This window comes from Clinocottus analis, unplaced genomic scaffold (genome assembly GCF_023055335.1).
Source record: "Clinocottus analis isolate CAN_PGR_092001 unplaced genomic scaffold, fCliAna1.0.p SCAF_15, whole genome shotgun sequence".
NCBI lineage: Eukaryota > Metazoa > Chordata > Actinopteri > Perciformes > Cottidae > Clinocottus > Clinocottus analis.
Window position 1 is genome coordinate 18,060,659 of NW_027175876.1, and position 14,722 is coordinate 18,075,380.

Here is a 14,722-nt window from a genome sequence, read left to right on the forward strand (position 1 = left end):
ACATGTTCTGCATCCTGTTTTAAATCATAGGTTTACTCCAAAACATGTTGACAGGCTTTTCTCTTGAGGAGTCATGAACTATCGCGGTGATTAAATCCCGTGAAGCAGGAGATTTCAATTACAACTCAGCGTGTCCTCTTCCAGGGAAAGTCCTCTCTAATGTCCGGAACATTTAATAATGTCCAACTGCGGCTGCATATGGACGCAGCCATATGGACGCAGCCGCAGCGCATTACACTCTATTGGTATTGCACGAAGTACAAGTGACAACGAAATGTGCATCTGTCACACGTTGTGTTACCGTCTGCACGTCATCAATAACTGCTGTCAAACAAATGAAGAAAGTTCAATGGATTACTTTCTCAAAAATGTCAGTTTTCAAAATGAACTAGATGAATTATTAATACTAAATATCCTAATAATGAAAACATGCTCTTCTCTGTTGTGGGATTCATTTAAGAGTGAAATTACAAAATATCCTAAAATAAAATAATTGATCAGATTGGTCCTGCAGCTTCCAATCACATCATTCAGATGTGACGTAATGTCGCACAAAAAGCCACAATATTGAATTGTATTTTGGATAAAGACACACATATCTTATCTTCATCTGTGGTTTTGTTTCCGCTCGGCTCTTCTCTGCTTACATAACTGTTGACAGTGAATTCATGAGTTATGATTCTGGTCACATTGCTTGTGGTTTATTATCTGATGAGTGTGTGTTGCTGTAGACGTGAGCTGCTCTGGTGAACCCGCGCGCTCTGGACACGTGACTCAGCTGCGCGTGTGAAGCGTTAAGAGTTTAAGAGTTTAAGAGTCATTCTGCAGTAAAGTCGCTGGTCTCGTCGTCCACGTTTCTCTTTGGAGAAACTCATGTGTAGAGAGGAACTTTTCCTCCCTCTGCGCTCCAGCATGAGGAGTTCATGATGGATGGATGGAGTTAAGATGGAGGTCGCGTTCCATCGCTAATTCATACGTCATATTGGAAACATCTCCGTCAAAGTTTCTTGGCCAAAATACATTTAACTCTAACAGCTCATCCTCTCACCTGCAGCTCACCCTCTCACCTGCAGTTCACCCTCTCACCTGCAGCTCATCCTCTCACCTGCAGCTCACCCTCTCACCTGCAGCTCACCCTCTCACCTGCAGCTCATCCTCTCACCTGCAGTTCACCCTCTCACCTGCAGTTCACCCTCTCACCTGCAGCTCACCCTCTCACCTGCAGCTCATCCTCTCACCTGCAGTTCACCCTCTCACCTGCAGCTCATCCTCTCACCTGCAGTTCACCCTCTCACCTGCAGTTCACCCTCTCACCTGCAGTTCACCCTCTCACTTGCAGCTCACCCTCTCATCAGTCTCTCACCTGCTGTGACCTTTTGGTCCCTGATCCCGTAGAGCCGCCGCTCGTTAGCTCGTTAGCTTAGCATGGCTGTGCTGCCAACCGGCTCACAGCTAACGATAACAAGCGCTCCTCTCGCCAAATTTATCAGATTATTTTTACACAAGTAGCATTTCAGTTACTGGAGCACATTAAACTGTTAAAACACAGTAAACGACTCAAAGATCAGTACACAGAGTACAGTACACAGTACAGAGTACAGTACAGAGTACAGTACAGAGTACAGAACACAGTACAGTACAGAGTACAGTACAGAGTACAGAACAGAGTACAGTACAGAGTGCAGAGTGCAGTACAGAGTACAGTACAGAGTACAGAACAGAGTACAGAACAGAGTACAGTACAGAGTACAGAGTACAGTACACAGTACAGAGTACAGTACAGAGTACAGTACAGAGTACAGTACACAGTACAGAGTACAGTACAGAGTACAGAGTACAGTACAGTACAGAGTACAGTACAGAGTACAGTACACAGTACAGAGTACAGTACAGAGTACAGAGTACAGTACAGTACAGAGTACAGTACAGAGTACAGAACACAGTACAGTACAGTACAGAGTACAGAACACAGTACAGAGTACAGTACAGAGTACAGAGTACAGTACAGTACAGTACACAGTACAGTACAGAGTACAGTACTGTGAAGGAAAGGCCTTATACTGTTATTGTAGTGTTCCTATGAGCAGGTCATTACTAGTCAATGTATTACTGTACAGTATAATGTATATTTGCAGTGTGACACTGCTAGAAGATAAGGATTTAAAAATGTTACATTTCAAAATAAAACCCCTGAAAAGCATGAATATAGAAACAGCTCAGACAAGAGATGACCAGAAGATAATAATCTCTTATTAAAGTCAACGCAGCGTCAAACACATTCAGTCACTGACTCATACACAGTGATCACACGTTCACTCATTACATTCTTGTACAATCGTTGAAAATCGTCTTCTCAGATGTCCTCTCAGTATTCTTCCATCTTGAATAAATCAGATCCATCATGTTCAAGTCTTTGTGTTCAGTCTTTACGTTGACTGTGTGCTGAACACCTTGATGCAACGGGGTTTGAAGAGTAGTGGCGTTAGTTCACTGAAAAGGACAAAGTACTGTAGTATCTGCAGTATTTGACAGTAGATGACTGTCCATCACTGTTGACTTGTTGTGTTGTTGCAGCATTAGTTTCAGTGTCGTGATGGAGGACGAAGCCTTGAGGCTGCTTGTCTGTTTGTACCACAGAGAAGTCAAAGTTTTGGGGTTTCACTTTGAAGAACAGTGACACCTGGTGGCAGACTGGAGGTAAAGCAGCCATTAACTGTGTGACCGAAGCACAACAACAACAACAACAACAACAACAACAACAACAACAACAACAACAACTCAATGCAACAATCTCAAACGTCTGCATGGAAGTCAATTAAAGCTGCGTGTTCATTCACAGACTAGATGAAATATACAAGCAGCATCAATGATGCGTCTGTTCTTTTTCACATGATATGAAATATGAAATGACGTGTTCATGATGGGATTCAATGTGTGTGTGTGTGTGTGTGTGTGTGTGTGTGTGTGTGTGTGTGTTACCCAATAGACTATACACAAACATTAACAATACAGTATATTTTGATTTTGATTGTAGCCATATGTTTGATGTCAACAGATGTATGTATGTGTGTGTGTATATATATATATATATATATATATATATATATATATATATATATATATATATATATATATATATATATATATATATATATATATATATATATATAGTATTTGTTCTTCATAGCTTTTATTAGTGAGGTAATAATAATGAATGGTTATGATGTTCATAAAAGTGAACAGTGTGTTGTGCAACATTGTGTCTTTGCCTCACATTGTTGTTGACACTGAGGCGTCACATGTCAACAACAATGTACCAGCTGTCACAACAAGAAGCAGCGACACACAGAATGAATGCAGATCACAACCACATACTTCTTCTGAGTATCAGCCCTTTATGAACATCACACAACACAATAATAATATCCTTAATAACTGTCCCGGTCCAACAACTGAAGGAGGGAGCTCATGAGGCGCCTCTCTGTTCCTCAGGAACACAGTTCTGTTTTTAAATACGTCTTAAAACCTGTTTCACTCAGCGGGGGAATGACCAACCAGAGCAGCAGCAACCTGTCATCTACCACTTTGTACATGTTCAAGCAATAGTTTAGAAAATACTCAGGTTGCTGTATTAGAATTATGAAATATGTTTTTTTTTGGTAAAGTAATACTTGAAACATTGATTTTTTAGAAATACTCAAGGAAAGTACCTTCAAAGTTTTGCAGTAATTGAGTAAATGTCATGCTTCGTCATGCTTCTGGAACAAATCTTTAAAACCTTGAAAATTGTTTAAAAAGTTCATGTTGGTTGAATGGAAATGGGCGTGTCCCTTTTATGAAGGCCTGAACACAACCACAAAGTTACAGCTGCGTTATCATTTCATTGCTTTTCACTTATACACTTCATGTTTTATCAATATTTTTCCCTGTTAGCTTATTGTCTCATTGCACAGCTCCTGCAGCGCTGCGTCTCATGGCAGCAGGCTTTCATCCAATCAGATTCCTCCTCCTGTGTCTCTATGGGAGCAAAGCAGTTTAACCCTTTGCAGGTTTTTATATATATATATATATATATATATATATATATATATATATATATATATATATATATATATATATATATATATATATATATATATATATATTTAAAAGGGACCACGCACAGTTAAAATATAAATGTATGACCATTTGATGCACAGTATCAGATTTTAGCTATCGCTAATTTGCATCTGCAGTCCCTTAACAGATCAGGACAAACATAAAACAAGAACAAATATGACAGGATGAAATACACAATAAAACATTATATGTGGGAAGAGGGCACACAATACAGAGCAACAATACAGCATATTAATAATAAGTCATAAAAACCGTTAAAAGTAATACAAACAATTCAAAGTAAATAAAAGAAAAACATTAAAAGTGACACCAACCCTAATAATTGTGCTCAATGAGTACAGTGCTGACCAGACTTCAGCAGCTGTTTCATAGTTTTTTCAAAGTGTGATGAGCTGCAGCTCTTCACCTCGTCAGCAGGTTCTTCCACTATTTGTGTCTTTCTCAGTAAAGGATGATTTCACAAATGCAGTGCGGCGAAATGGGACAGTGCAGTCCAATACTGAGGCTCTTTACTGGATCTGACTGACGTCACTGAGCGACTGTACACAAGGTCACGCAGTGGAGGAGGGGCCAAGCCATCTAGAATTTTATAAACCATGCACATATTTGTAAATAATCTAAAATTCATAAAGCTCAGCAGATTGTGTTTCTCCAGTATCCCACAGTGATGGAAATCCAATGCTTTTCTCATTCTCTTAACAAGTTGTTTGCAGTTCAAATACTTTGGTCCAGTATCATGACAAGATATTTAATATCAGTAACAATATCAATCTTTTCACCTTTGATCAGAATATCAGCGTCAAGAGCTTGTGTCTTGGTTTTGGAGAAACACATCCCTTCTGTCTTGTTGACATTTAGGCTCAGACATGACTGATGAAGCCAGTGTGAGGTCCTTTCCAGTGCAATTGTTAGCTTGGCAGCTGCTAACTTGGGAGTTTTTGCGTGTGTGTAAACAACAGTGTCATCTGCATACATTTGTGTTTCTACATTATGACACTGTTCATGGAGATCATTTATATAAAACCAAATAATAAGGGACCCAACACTGACCCTTGTGGAACACCCATTTTACATTGCAGGTTTCTGGACAGTGCACCACCAACTTTAACACATTGCATCCTGTTTGATAGATATGAAGACATCCATGCCAGTGCTTCAGATTAGAAGTTGAATTTTGGTCATTTTGATAGTAGAGCATCCTGATTGACCGTATGAAGAGCTTTACTTAGATCTAAAAACACAGCACCGACCACTCCTCCTTTGTCGAGGCTTGATTTGATTTTCTCTACTATGGCACATTTCCAGTCATCAGGGAACGAGCTGTGCTTAATGGACTAATGAATTAAATTAGCAAGGAGTTAAAGTATCTTTGTGAGATTTCACAAACATGGTGTCAAATTGAAAAGCATCTCTGCATTTGGAGCTTTTTAGAAAGCTTATGATTTTGTGGATTTGTGCCTCGTTGGTCGGTACGAGCTGGAACATCTGACCTGCAGCATCAATTTCCCTTTTGGAAAGGATTTTCCTAGCTCATATACAGACTCCAGGAAAAAAGCATTCAGAACAGAAGCAACAGCAAGATGATCATTAACGAACTCTCCTTGTACTTTAGGTTTAAGATCTTGTGAGAGACGTGGCTCCCTCCTTGTAAGATTGTCTATGTTCTTTCAGATCAGTTAGCTGTTGCCTTTCACCTCATTCAGAATATTAAGATAAAAATGGGATTTAGCTAATCTTAGCTCATGGGTAACTTTGTTCCTTAAACCTTTATAAATATGCATGTCAGTGTCTTTTTTTTACCGTCTTCTATTTTTAATTACCATCCTGAGTGCAGCATCTTGAGTCTTCATTAGCTTCCAGAGAATTTCATTATACCAGGAAAAAAATATTTAAATTCGACCAGGACCCTCACATTAACCCTTTCCCTCACAGAGTTGATGTTATGAGTAAAGTTGTTGGCCTCGGTCGTCAGAGGACAATACACTGTCCCAGCTCAGGCTGTCAATTTCACTGGTAAACTCTTTTCTCTTAGCTTTCGGTATGCTCTGAGCGATCTTTATCTTATTTGCCTATTCCTAAACCTTTTTTTGTCAGTATTCTAGCAAATAGTGTTAGGTTGTGATCTGATGAGCCAGTGATTAAATTATAATTTTCAGTTGTTCTTTCTGGTTTGTTAGTAAATATGAGATCAATGTGTGTACTGTACTGTTTGGCAATCCTCGTTGGGCCTTTAACCAATTGTTGTAAATGAAACTTGTCAGCGGTCAAAGTACACAGGGAGTGGACGTTGTGGTTGATTGTCGTGGACTTCAACCAATCACATCTTTGGTTTGACAAGCTGCGTGTGTTCTCTGACATGCAGCGCCTGTGAGGTGGCGTGGACGTGTGTGATTGGTCAGTGAACCAGCGTGACCATTAACATGCGCTGTGATTGGTCAGTGAACCAGCGTGACCATTAACATGCGCTGTGATTGGTCAGTGAACCAGCGTGACCATTAACATGCGCTGTGATTGGTCAGTGGGGCACGAAGCTACTAGAAACTTCTGGCCTTTACCGAGAAACAAAAAGCTACCTCGCTGGATTACCTGATGACGCCTTTCTCACAGAGGATTATGCAAATGTGGTGATGAAACGCCGGCCGTGTAATTTATGTTTAAATCTACAGTCGTGTTTAATCCCAACGCTGTTGAACAGCTGATGCAGTGACGAGGATTTCCGCTGTGGAGATGCTTCATGACGGCGTCCAGCTTTGGCGGATCCACAGAATCCTTTAAAAAGTTCATTTCCCGTAACATAAATGTAACATTTTAGGAAACTTGTGATACAAAAATGAATTTCCTTTATGTAATCAATTACCTGGGGAGGAATTATTTTTAAATTTTTTCAACCATATTCTTTTTTTTATTCTTTGCTGCTCCTGTTCCTGTAAAATGTGCCTGAAGCGCCTCTCCATGGTAACCCGCAGTGAACGGCGAGCCGTACCTGAACCATGTGCAGTGGATGCTCGGTCCTGCTCTGGTCTGAAAACTTAACTCTGAAGCTTTTCCCCTCCAGTGGCGATCCGTCAGCCCGCTGAGCCTTCACTGCTGGTCTAAACAAAACCACAAAGTTGAAGAGGTACTATTTATATTCACTAGCAGTATAGCTGACACAGAGTACATAAAGTATGAATACATTTTTTTATGCATATTTAATGACAAACTGCTGGTTCTGTCAGCAGCTGTTTGCTTTGATGAAGCCAATAAATTACATATTGGATATTAATACCGAACGCCTGGCAGCCTTCATGAACTGTAGCTCATGTTCTGCTTCAAGTAAAGACGCTGTGAGCACCAAGAGGTCATTCAGAGAGGACCTGCCGGGTCCTTCATCAGGTCAAACTACATTACATTCAGCTGACGCTTCCATCCAAAGCAACTTACATATTTGCTTTATTCTCTGTAGTCACAGCAACGGGGAGCATCTGGGGTTAAGTGTCTTGCTCAAGGACACAACGACACGGACTAGCAGAGCCGGGGCTCAAACCACTGAGCCACTGAATGAAAGAGCGGCGTGCTAACCACTGAGCCACAGTCGCCCCCGAATGATAAGGAAATACAAGCTTGTGCTTGTATGGATAAACCCTCTGTTTTGCATTGGCAATCCTAATTTCATGTTAGATATTAGAGAGAGTTATGAGCTGTTTGACTTCCTGTTTGTATTTTTACTGTGAAAACATCTACAAGCAGCTGTTTTTAATCAAGCTAATTGCCAAAAAAAGTGATGACATCACGACAGCGCTAATATGTAGCATCCATGTAGCATTCTCAGGGATTGGCGACGAGAAAGCTCTGATCCCGTCTCCTGGTCTCAGTCATGATGAACAGCAGGCGAGCGTCACTGAGACGTCGACCTGAAGGAGCTTCTCACGACGCTCCTTTCTGATGTCATGAAGATCCTTCTGCTGTGCTTCTTTGTTTAGCGCCACTTCGCTCCGTTCAGCTCTCACCAGAAACACCTCGGTCTATATTCCATGTTGGAGATGAACTGTGGATACACTCTTTGATGTGGGACCGCATCCTGTAGCCGCAGGTCACATTTGTATCAGCGCGAAACCAGAGAAGCCGTTCCCCTTTTAGGTGTTTGGTGCCGTGGGCAGTGGTTTGTGTGGTGGATGTTGCTCCTCTCCAACCACAAAGGGCCTCGCTGGGCCCCTGAGGGCCCTTACATTCACAATCAATCTTCCTGAGCTGCACACAAACAAAAACGCTCTTCTTCTCATTGGACCGTGTTTGGGACGTCCCTCACAGACTTTACCTTTTGTGTTACAGGCCAATGATTCCCACTTGTTTAAGTGTGCTACGTGACTCCATCTTTGAAGCCTGAGAGGCTGTAAGCTCCTCTTCTGTTGTTGATCTGTTGACCGCTCGATAAAAAACATCTGCTCAACCCTCTGGAGATCTGTAGATGAAAGGAAGTGAGGAAACGTGTAAGTGACTGTGTGGAACCAGCAGACCTGTATGTAGAGAAGAGACATTGCACCGTTCTCAGGAACACTTTAATGACATTTTGTGTTCCAGAGTTAGGAAAACAATCTTCAAGTCAAGCCTGGTGTCACCAGACGCAACTCTCAAAAACGCGTCGCTAGCAACACTATTGTTTTCCTCTGGTACGTGTTTCATGCGCCTTTCAGATGCTGCGCGTAGCGTTTTTCTAGCGTTTCGTTTGTGCGTTTAAAAGGTAAAATATTCTCAACCTTTAAGCGCAATGCATGAAGTCGCACAGCTCATCACTGTCACACTCGGCGAAGGCAGCCAATCGGATCAAGCGAGAGGCTTCTTCTTCATTTTAACTTGGAAAGGGCAAAGTGCGTTACATAGTAGGTTTTTATATATTTTTTAAGGCTGGGGGCATGTTGATTCATTAACAATGTGTTAACACAGCAATCCTTTAATGCCAGACAATTATTGGATAATGCGTTAACCACATTTTTTGTTGCTGCAGTGGGCGGGGCTTATCACTGCAGTGGGCGGGGCTTATCACTGCACACAGGTGCCACACTTTAAATCTCTCAAGACGCTGTAGTTCAGACCTGGCCTCTACGTCCCAGTCCGGCCTGCATGAGGTCAATCAAACATGAAAATAAATAAATAAGATGCAGCTATGAATGAGATACAACGACACTGCTCTTACTTTGAAGTGGTTTAAGTATGTGCTTTTACTTTGAAGTGGTGTGTGTATGTGCTTTTACTTTGAAGTGGTGTGTGTACGTGCTTTTACTTTGAAGTGGTGTGTATGTGTGTGTGCTTCCGTAGCCTCACCAACAGGCTCGTTGAGGACTTTCAGACTTGAGCCTGAGTGAAAGTCTTGTTGTGTAGTTGTTGTGTAATTGTTGTGTAGTTTGTGTTCTCAGAGCAGTAGTGCTGCCGCGAGCCGCTCGGCCTCACAAAGAGAAACACAGTCAGTCTGTCAGGACTCGCTGCAGCTCACAGTCCAGACTGAACATTAATGCTCAAAGCTGCTGACGCTGCGGTCTGATCCATGCAGAGCACTTTAAAGCAGCGTCACTTCTGGATCTTTACTCTTCTCTCCAAGAGGAGAACTTTCCTCACATCACAAGATGTTCAGGTCACTTGTTCAAGACAACACAGACTTTTACCAACGAGGAAGAAAACTGAACTGAAAACATGAAAAACACTTATTGCTTTTGTATAAAGTGAATCAACTGCTGGTCTTTAACATCTTTAAGGTAAGAAACAGACTGAACATGGACCAAAGAAGGAGTGGTTTGTCCCTCACAGGGACCCTTACTACTGAACATGGACCAAAGAAGGAGTGGTTTGTCCCTCACAGGGACCCTTACTACTGAATATGGACCAAAGAAGGAGTGGTTTGTCCCTCACAGGGACCCTTACTACTGAACATGGACCAAAGAAGGAGTGGTTTGTCCCTCACAGGGACCCTTACTACTGAACATGGACCAAAGAAGGAGTGGTTTGTCCCTCACAGGGACCCTTACTACTGAACATGGACCAAAGAAGGAGTGGTTTGTCCCTCACAGGGACCCTTACTACTGAACATGGACCAAAGAAGGAGTGGTTTGTCCCTCACAGGGACCCTTACTACTGAACATGGACCAAAGAAGGAGTGGTTTGTCCCTCACAGGGACCCTTACTACTGAACATGGACCAAAGAAGGAGTGGTTTGTCCCTCACAGGGACCCTTACTACTGAACAGTACCTGTTCATAAAGAAAACAGATGTATAAACTATATATGTATGTTAACGTGTGGTTGCTCCAGAGTGCCGTTATATTGTTCTGATAAAATTACTTTAACATAAAAGCTGCAATACACTAGTTTTTACTTCATTATTGAATTTCGCGCATAATGAGATTAATAACAGAAAAATCATGAGATTAATCAATTAAATCTTTTCAACTTCGCCCAGCCATAACATTTGTTTATTACCAAGGATCAGTCATTGAGAATCTGTTATTTATAACCAGAGCTGCTTGGAAGCGAGATATCACATTCATGTTGTCATTTTTACAGACACATTGATGCGCCTCAACCAAACCAAACCACATGGAGACACTGAGGGAAGCGGGTCGGAGGAGAGTAAAAACACGTCCGATGCCACAACAGCTTGTGTAACCTTAAGCGCACACTTTATCACTGTGTAGTGTTTGTGGTCGCATGTTCCAGAGAGCTTTGCTTTAGCACGAGCGCTCAATGGTCATTGCCTCTGACGGGGGTTTGGCTGAGGAGAAGTTCATCATATTTATTTGTGAATAAGGGCGTCTCATTATGTCAAGTGATTAAGAACAAACTTTTGATTCAATCTTACGCTTCACAGAGTGCCTGTTAGTCATCTCGGCTGCTTCATCGTCACTTTGCATTGAACAGATTCTTTGAGGAGCAGAGACGATGGACGCTCGTCTGCCGGCACCAGCGGCCGTCCAGAAGAGCGATGTCCATCTGAAGTCTCCCTGCAGCTGTTCACAGCTCTGGTGAGGCCGGACGGAGAGCGAAGGGGTTCAAAGCCGGAGAGCAAGGTTCCATCAACACAGTGAATGCAGCTTCATCGCAAAATCTGAGTTGGCCAAAAGGAAAAGGACAAAGCGTATCAGACGAGCCAATTTAGAGTTCTCTTAGAAGGCAATTTACTGGATACGGTGTTAAGCCGTAGCGCCTGGATGTAAGCGTGAGAAATGACCGCTTGTCATTATTTTCCCTTGTGAGATAGTCACAGGGAACAAAAGAGAGATGGAGTTTTCACTCCAGGGAGTAACAGTGAGTCAGTCCTCTCCTGGTGGCAATAACGTTTGGTAGAAATTGGGACACACTGTGATAGATTACTGAAGTCTATTTCAAGCCTTTGCAGTGTTTTTGTAACGACTCAGTTTGACCCACGAGCGGATCTCAGAGACAAAACAGGTAAAGTCAAATGTTCAAATTATGGTTTGATGAATAATAATGAAGTAGTTCTGCGTAATAGATGTTACACTGTCTTCACAGCACCAAACAGGGCGCTCATTGAAAAGCAGATAACATCCAGATTTTTTTTTTTTATGCGATGGTGGAGACCAACCATGAGTCAAAGAGAGAATGACAGCTGCCCCCTGGTGGCCGGGAACACAACTCCATGTGAACGCTGTTGCTGCAAAGCCATGAACCGCAGCAGTTGGGGTTGGGGTTGGGGTTGGGGTTGGGGTTGGGGTTAGTCCACATGTGGGAAAAGCAGCCCAGAAACCTGATTGGACGACAACCGCATGTCGACCACAGTAGAACTTCACGCATGTGAGTCAGATAGCCGCTTGCTGTGGTTGAGAGTTGTTGAAATGATCCGTGCATCTGAATATTTTTGGCATCTAGGTACCAATTTAATCTAAAAACGCTTGATTATATATTTTGTGGAAATGCAGTTCATCTCTAACTGTTTCCGAGGCAGTAATTTATACAACATATGAATAATATCACAACATATCCTTGTGAAGGAGGAAAGAGTCGCTGCCATCTGAATACTGATTTCATGTTTGATGTAGAATCACTGGAGGAAGCGTGTCCTTTATGCGGGTTGGAAACCAGCAGGAGGTCAGGGTGTTGGAAGAGAGTGAAGACTTTCACACCAGACATGTAATACATGCACATTACTGCTACGTTTGAGACGTCAACATTAGAGTTTATTAAAAGACCCTAGCACTTTAAAAGCCTCGCAGCATAATCACTGCAGTTGGATTTCCCACGAACGTCTCCACACATCCGAGACATGTCATTATGTCCTGTTGCTGCTGTCAGCAGCTTCATTACTGAGAGCTGATCCCTGGACGGCAAGGTAACCTCATCCCCCACAATGCACCAGGAATCATTTTATAATCATGTCATAATCTAACTTCTTGTGCCGGCTTCCTTCACTGGGATGTGACTGTCTCTGCTTTGAGGACGGCGGTGAAGTTGAGGATTGTTCTAGTTTGTTGATTAGTGAGGGAGCAGAGATGTTGTAGAGCGTCAGAGCAAGAAGTCTACATGCGAGGGGTTAAGGCTATGGACTTCCAAACAGAGCTCAGTGCTGTAACTGATACACATAGGAATCCATACCTTTCATGATTTGAGTACATAATTCCTACTTTATTGTTTTGAGTATTTTATTTCAACATATCTTTTTTTCAGAAGTCTGTTATTTGGGTGTTGTCAGAACTTTTTCACAGTGTGTTTCAGTTCATAAAAGGTCACTAGAACATTCTGGTCACCGCAGTATGTTTCAATCAGGTCTCTGTTGTTTATTATCTCCAGCATCTCATCTCCTTTGTGGTTGTCTTGAACCAGCATGACTGAACCAAAAACATGTCCTCATCAGACTTCCTCCAACTGTCCTGAAGTGAAGCCAAAATATCCACGGGGCTAACATCATGCTCATTAAAGTTACTTTAAACAGTATTGATCTGGAACACCGCTCATAAGCCTAGAACCAATCACGGTAGCAAGAGATGATAGCATGTAGCGTAGCCTCGTCGGCTAACAGGGTTCAGCGCTTTTCTGCAGCAGCCAGCGTCACTTCTTCACTTCGTCACTTCGTCACTTCTTTACTTCTTCACTTCTTTACTTCTTCACTTCTTCACTTCTTCACTTCTTCACTTCGTCACTTCTTCACTTCGTCACTTCATCACTTCTTTACTTCGTCACTTCTTCACTTCGTCACTTCGTCACTTCTTTACTTCTTCACTTCTTTACTTCTTCACTTCTTCACTTCTTCACTTCTTCACTTCGTCACTTCATCACTTCTTCACTTCTTCACTTCGTCACTTCTTCACTTCGTCACTTCGTCACTTCTTGACTTCGTCACTTCTTCACTTCTTCACTTCATCACTTCTTTACTTCTTCACTTCGTCACTTCTTCACTTCGTCACTTCGTCACGTCGTCATTTCTTCACTTCTTCACTTCGTCACTTCTTTACTTCGTCACTTCTTCACTTCTTCACTTCGTCACTTCTTCACTTCATCACTTCTTTACTTCGTCACTTCTTCACTTCGTCACTTCTTCACTTCGTCACTTCTTCACTTCTTCACTTCGTCACTTCTTCACTTCTTCACTTCGTCACTTCTTCACTTCGTCACTTCGTCACTTCTTCACTTCGTCACTTCTTCACTTCGTCACTTCTTCACTTCTTCACTTCGTCACTTCTTCACTTCGTCACTTCGTCACTTCTTCACTTCGTCACTTCTTCACTTCGTCACTTCTTCACTTCTTCACTTCGTCACTTCTCTCTGGATTGAATGTTCCTTTGTTTCGTTTGAAGCTCTGATTGAGATCTAAGAATGAAGCTTTGAATGTCTGTCGTTGTATTTTAAAAGCCAAACCTTTGTACTGTCCAATATTATTAAATGTTCCATGTTTTCATTTCTGTGTAGCCCGAGCCTACTTCTGGAGGTGCAATTTCTTTTGGAGGAACAAGAGAAAGTATGGAAGCTCCATGTTACATGTGTGTCTGGTGTCTCTGTTGTCTTGTGATCGTGAGATGTTGTAATAGAGAGATGGAAAGTGGAGACAAGAATGGTAAATAAATGCCATTTCACTGTGTTTGTGTGCAGGTCCATGTACTGAAGCTAAGTGCCTCACTTCTGTGTGTGTGTGTGTGTGTGTGTGTGTGCTCTCCATTGTCTCACCCTTTTCCTCCTCTCCACAGGACCTCCACCACTGATGGAGAACGAGACGTGGTCGCACCCTTCACCTCCCCCCCATCTCCTCCTCCGTGGGGACCCTTTCGCCTCGAAGCTGTCCAGAGAGGCGGACATCGTCGCCGCCTTCTACATCTGCATCATCGGTCAGTCTGATAGCAAAGACTGCTTTTCTCTTGTTGAAGGTGACGCTGAGTTGCCTTCACGCTTCATGATGATCCAGTCGGAGACGCGCACTAGCTGGTTGAAGAGCTTACGTAGAACATATGCATCATATCCTCCGGCCATGGAGAAGCAGAACGTGTACCAAATAGGAAATCTAGATCTATTGGAAACTTAATCAAACAGGAAAAAATTGCAAAAAAACAGCAACACTTATTTGCATTAAAACCGCACAACTCAAAAATTAGTAAATCAATTATTGTATTTTCATTTAAATATTGTAA

At 42.2% G+C, this 14,722-nt stretch overlaps 1 protein-coding gene across 1 annotated transcript in view; it reads left to right on the top strand.

Annotated features, from left to right (window-relative positions):
* Positions 1-14,722, top strand: part of opn5 (opsin 5) — a 40,892-nt gene that overhangs the window by 594 nt on the left and 25,576 nt on the right. Inside the window, exon 2 of the mRNA XM_068577461.1 lies at positions 14,285-14,422. Coding sequence (XP_068433562.1) covers positions 14,299-14,422 — 124 coding nt within the window. The 5' untranslated portion in view covers positions 14,285-14,298. The remainder of the gene's footprint in view (positions 1-14,284; positions 14,423-14,722) is intronic.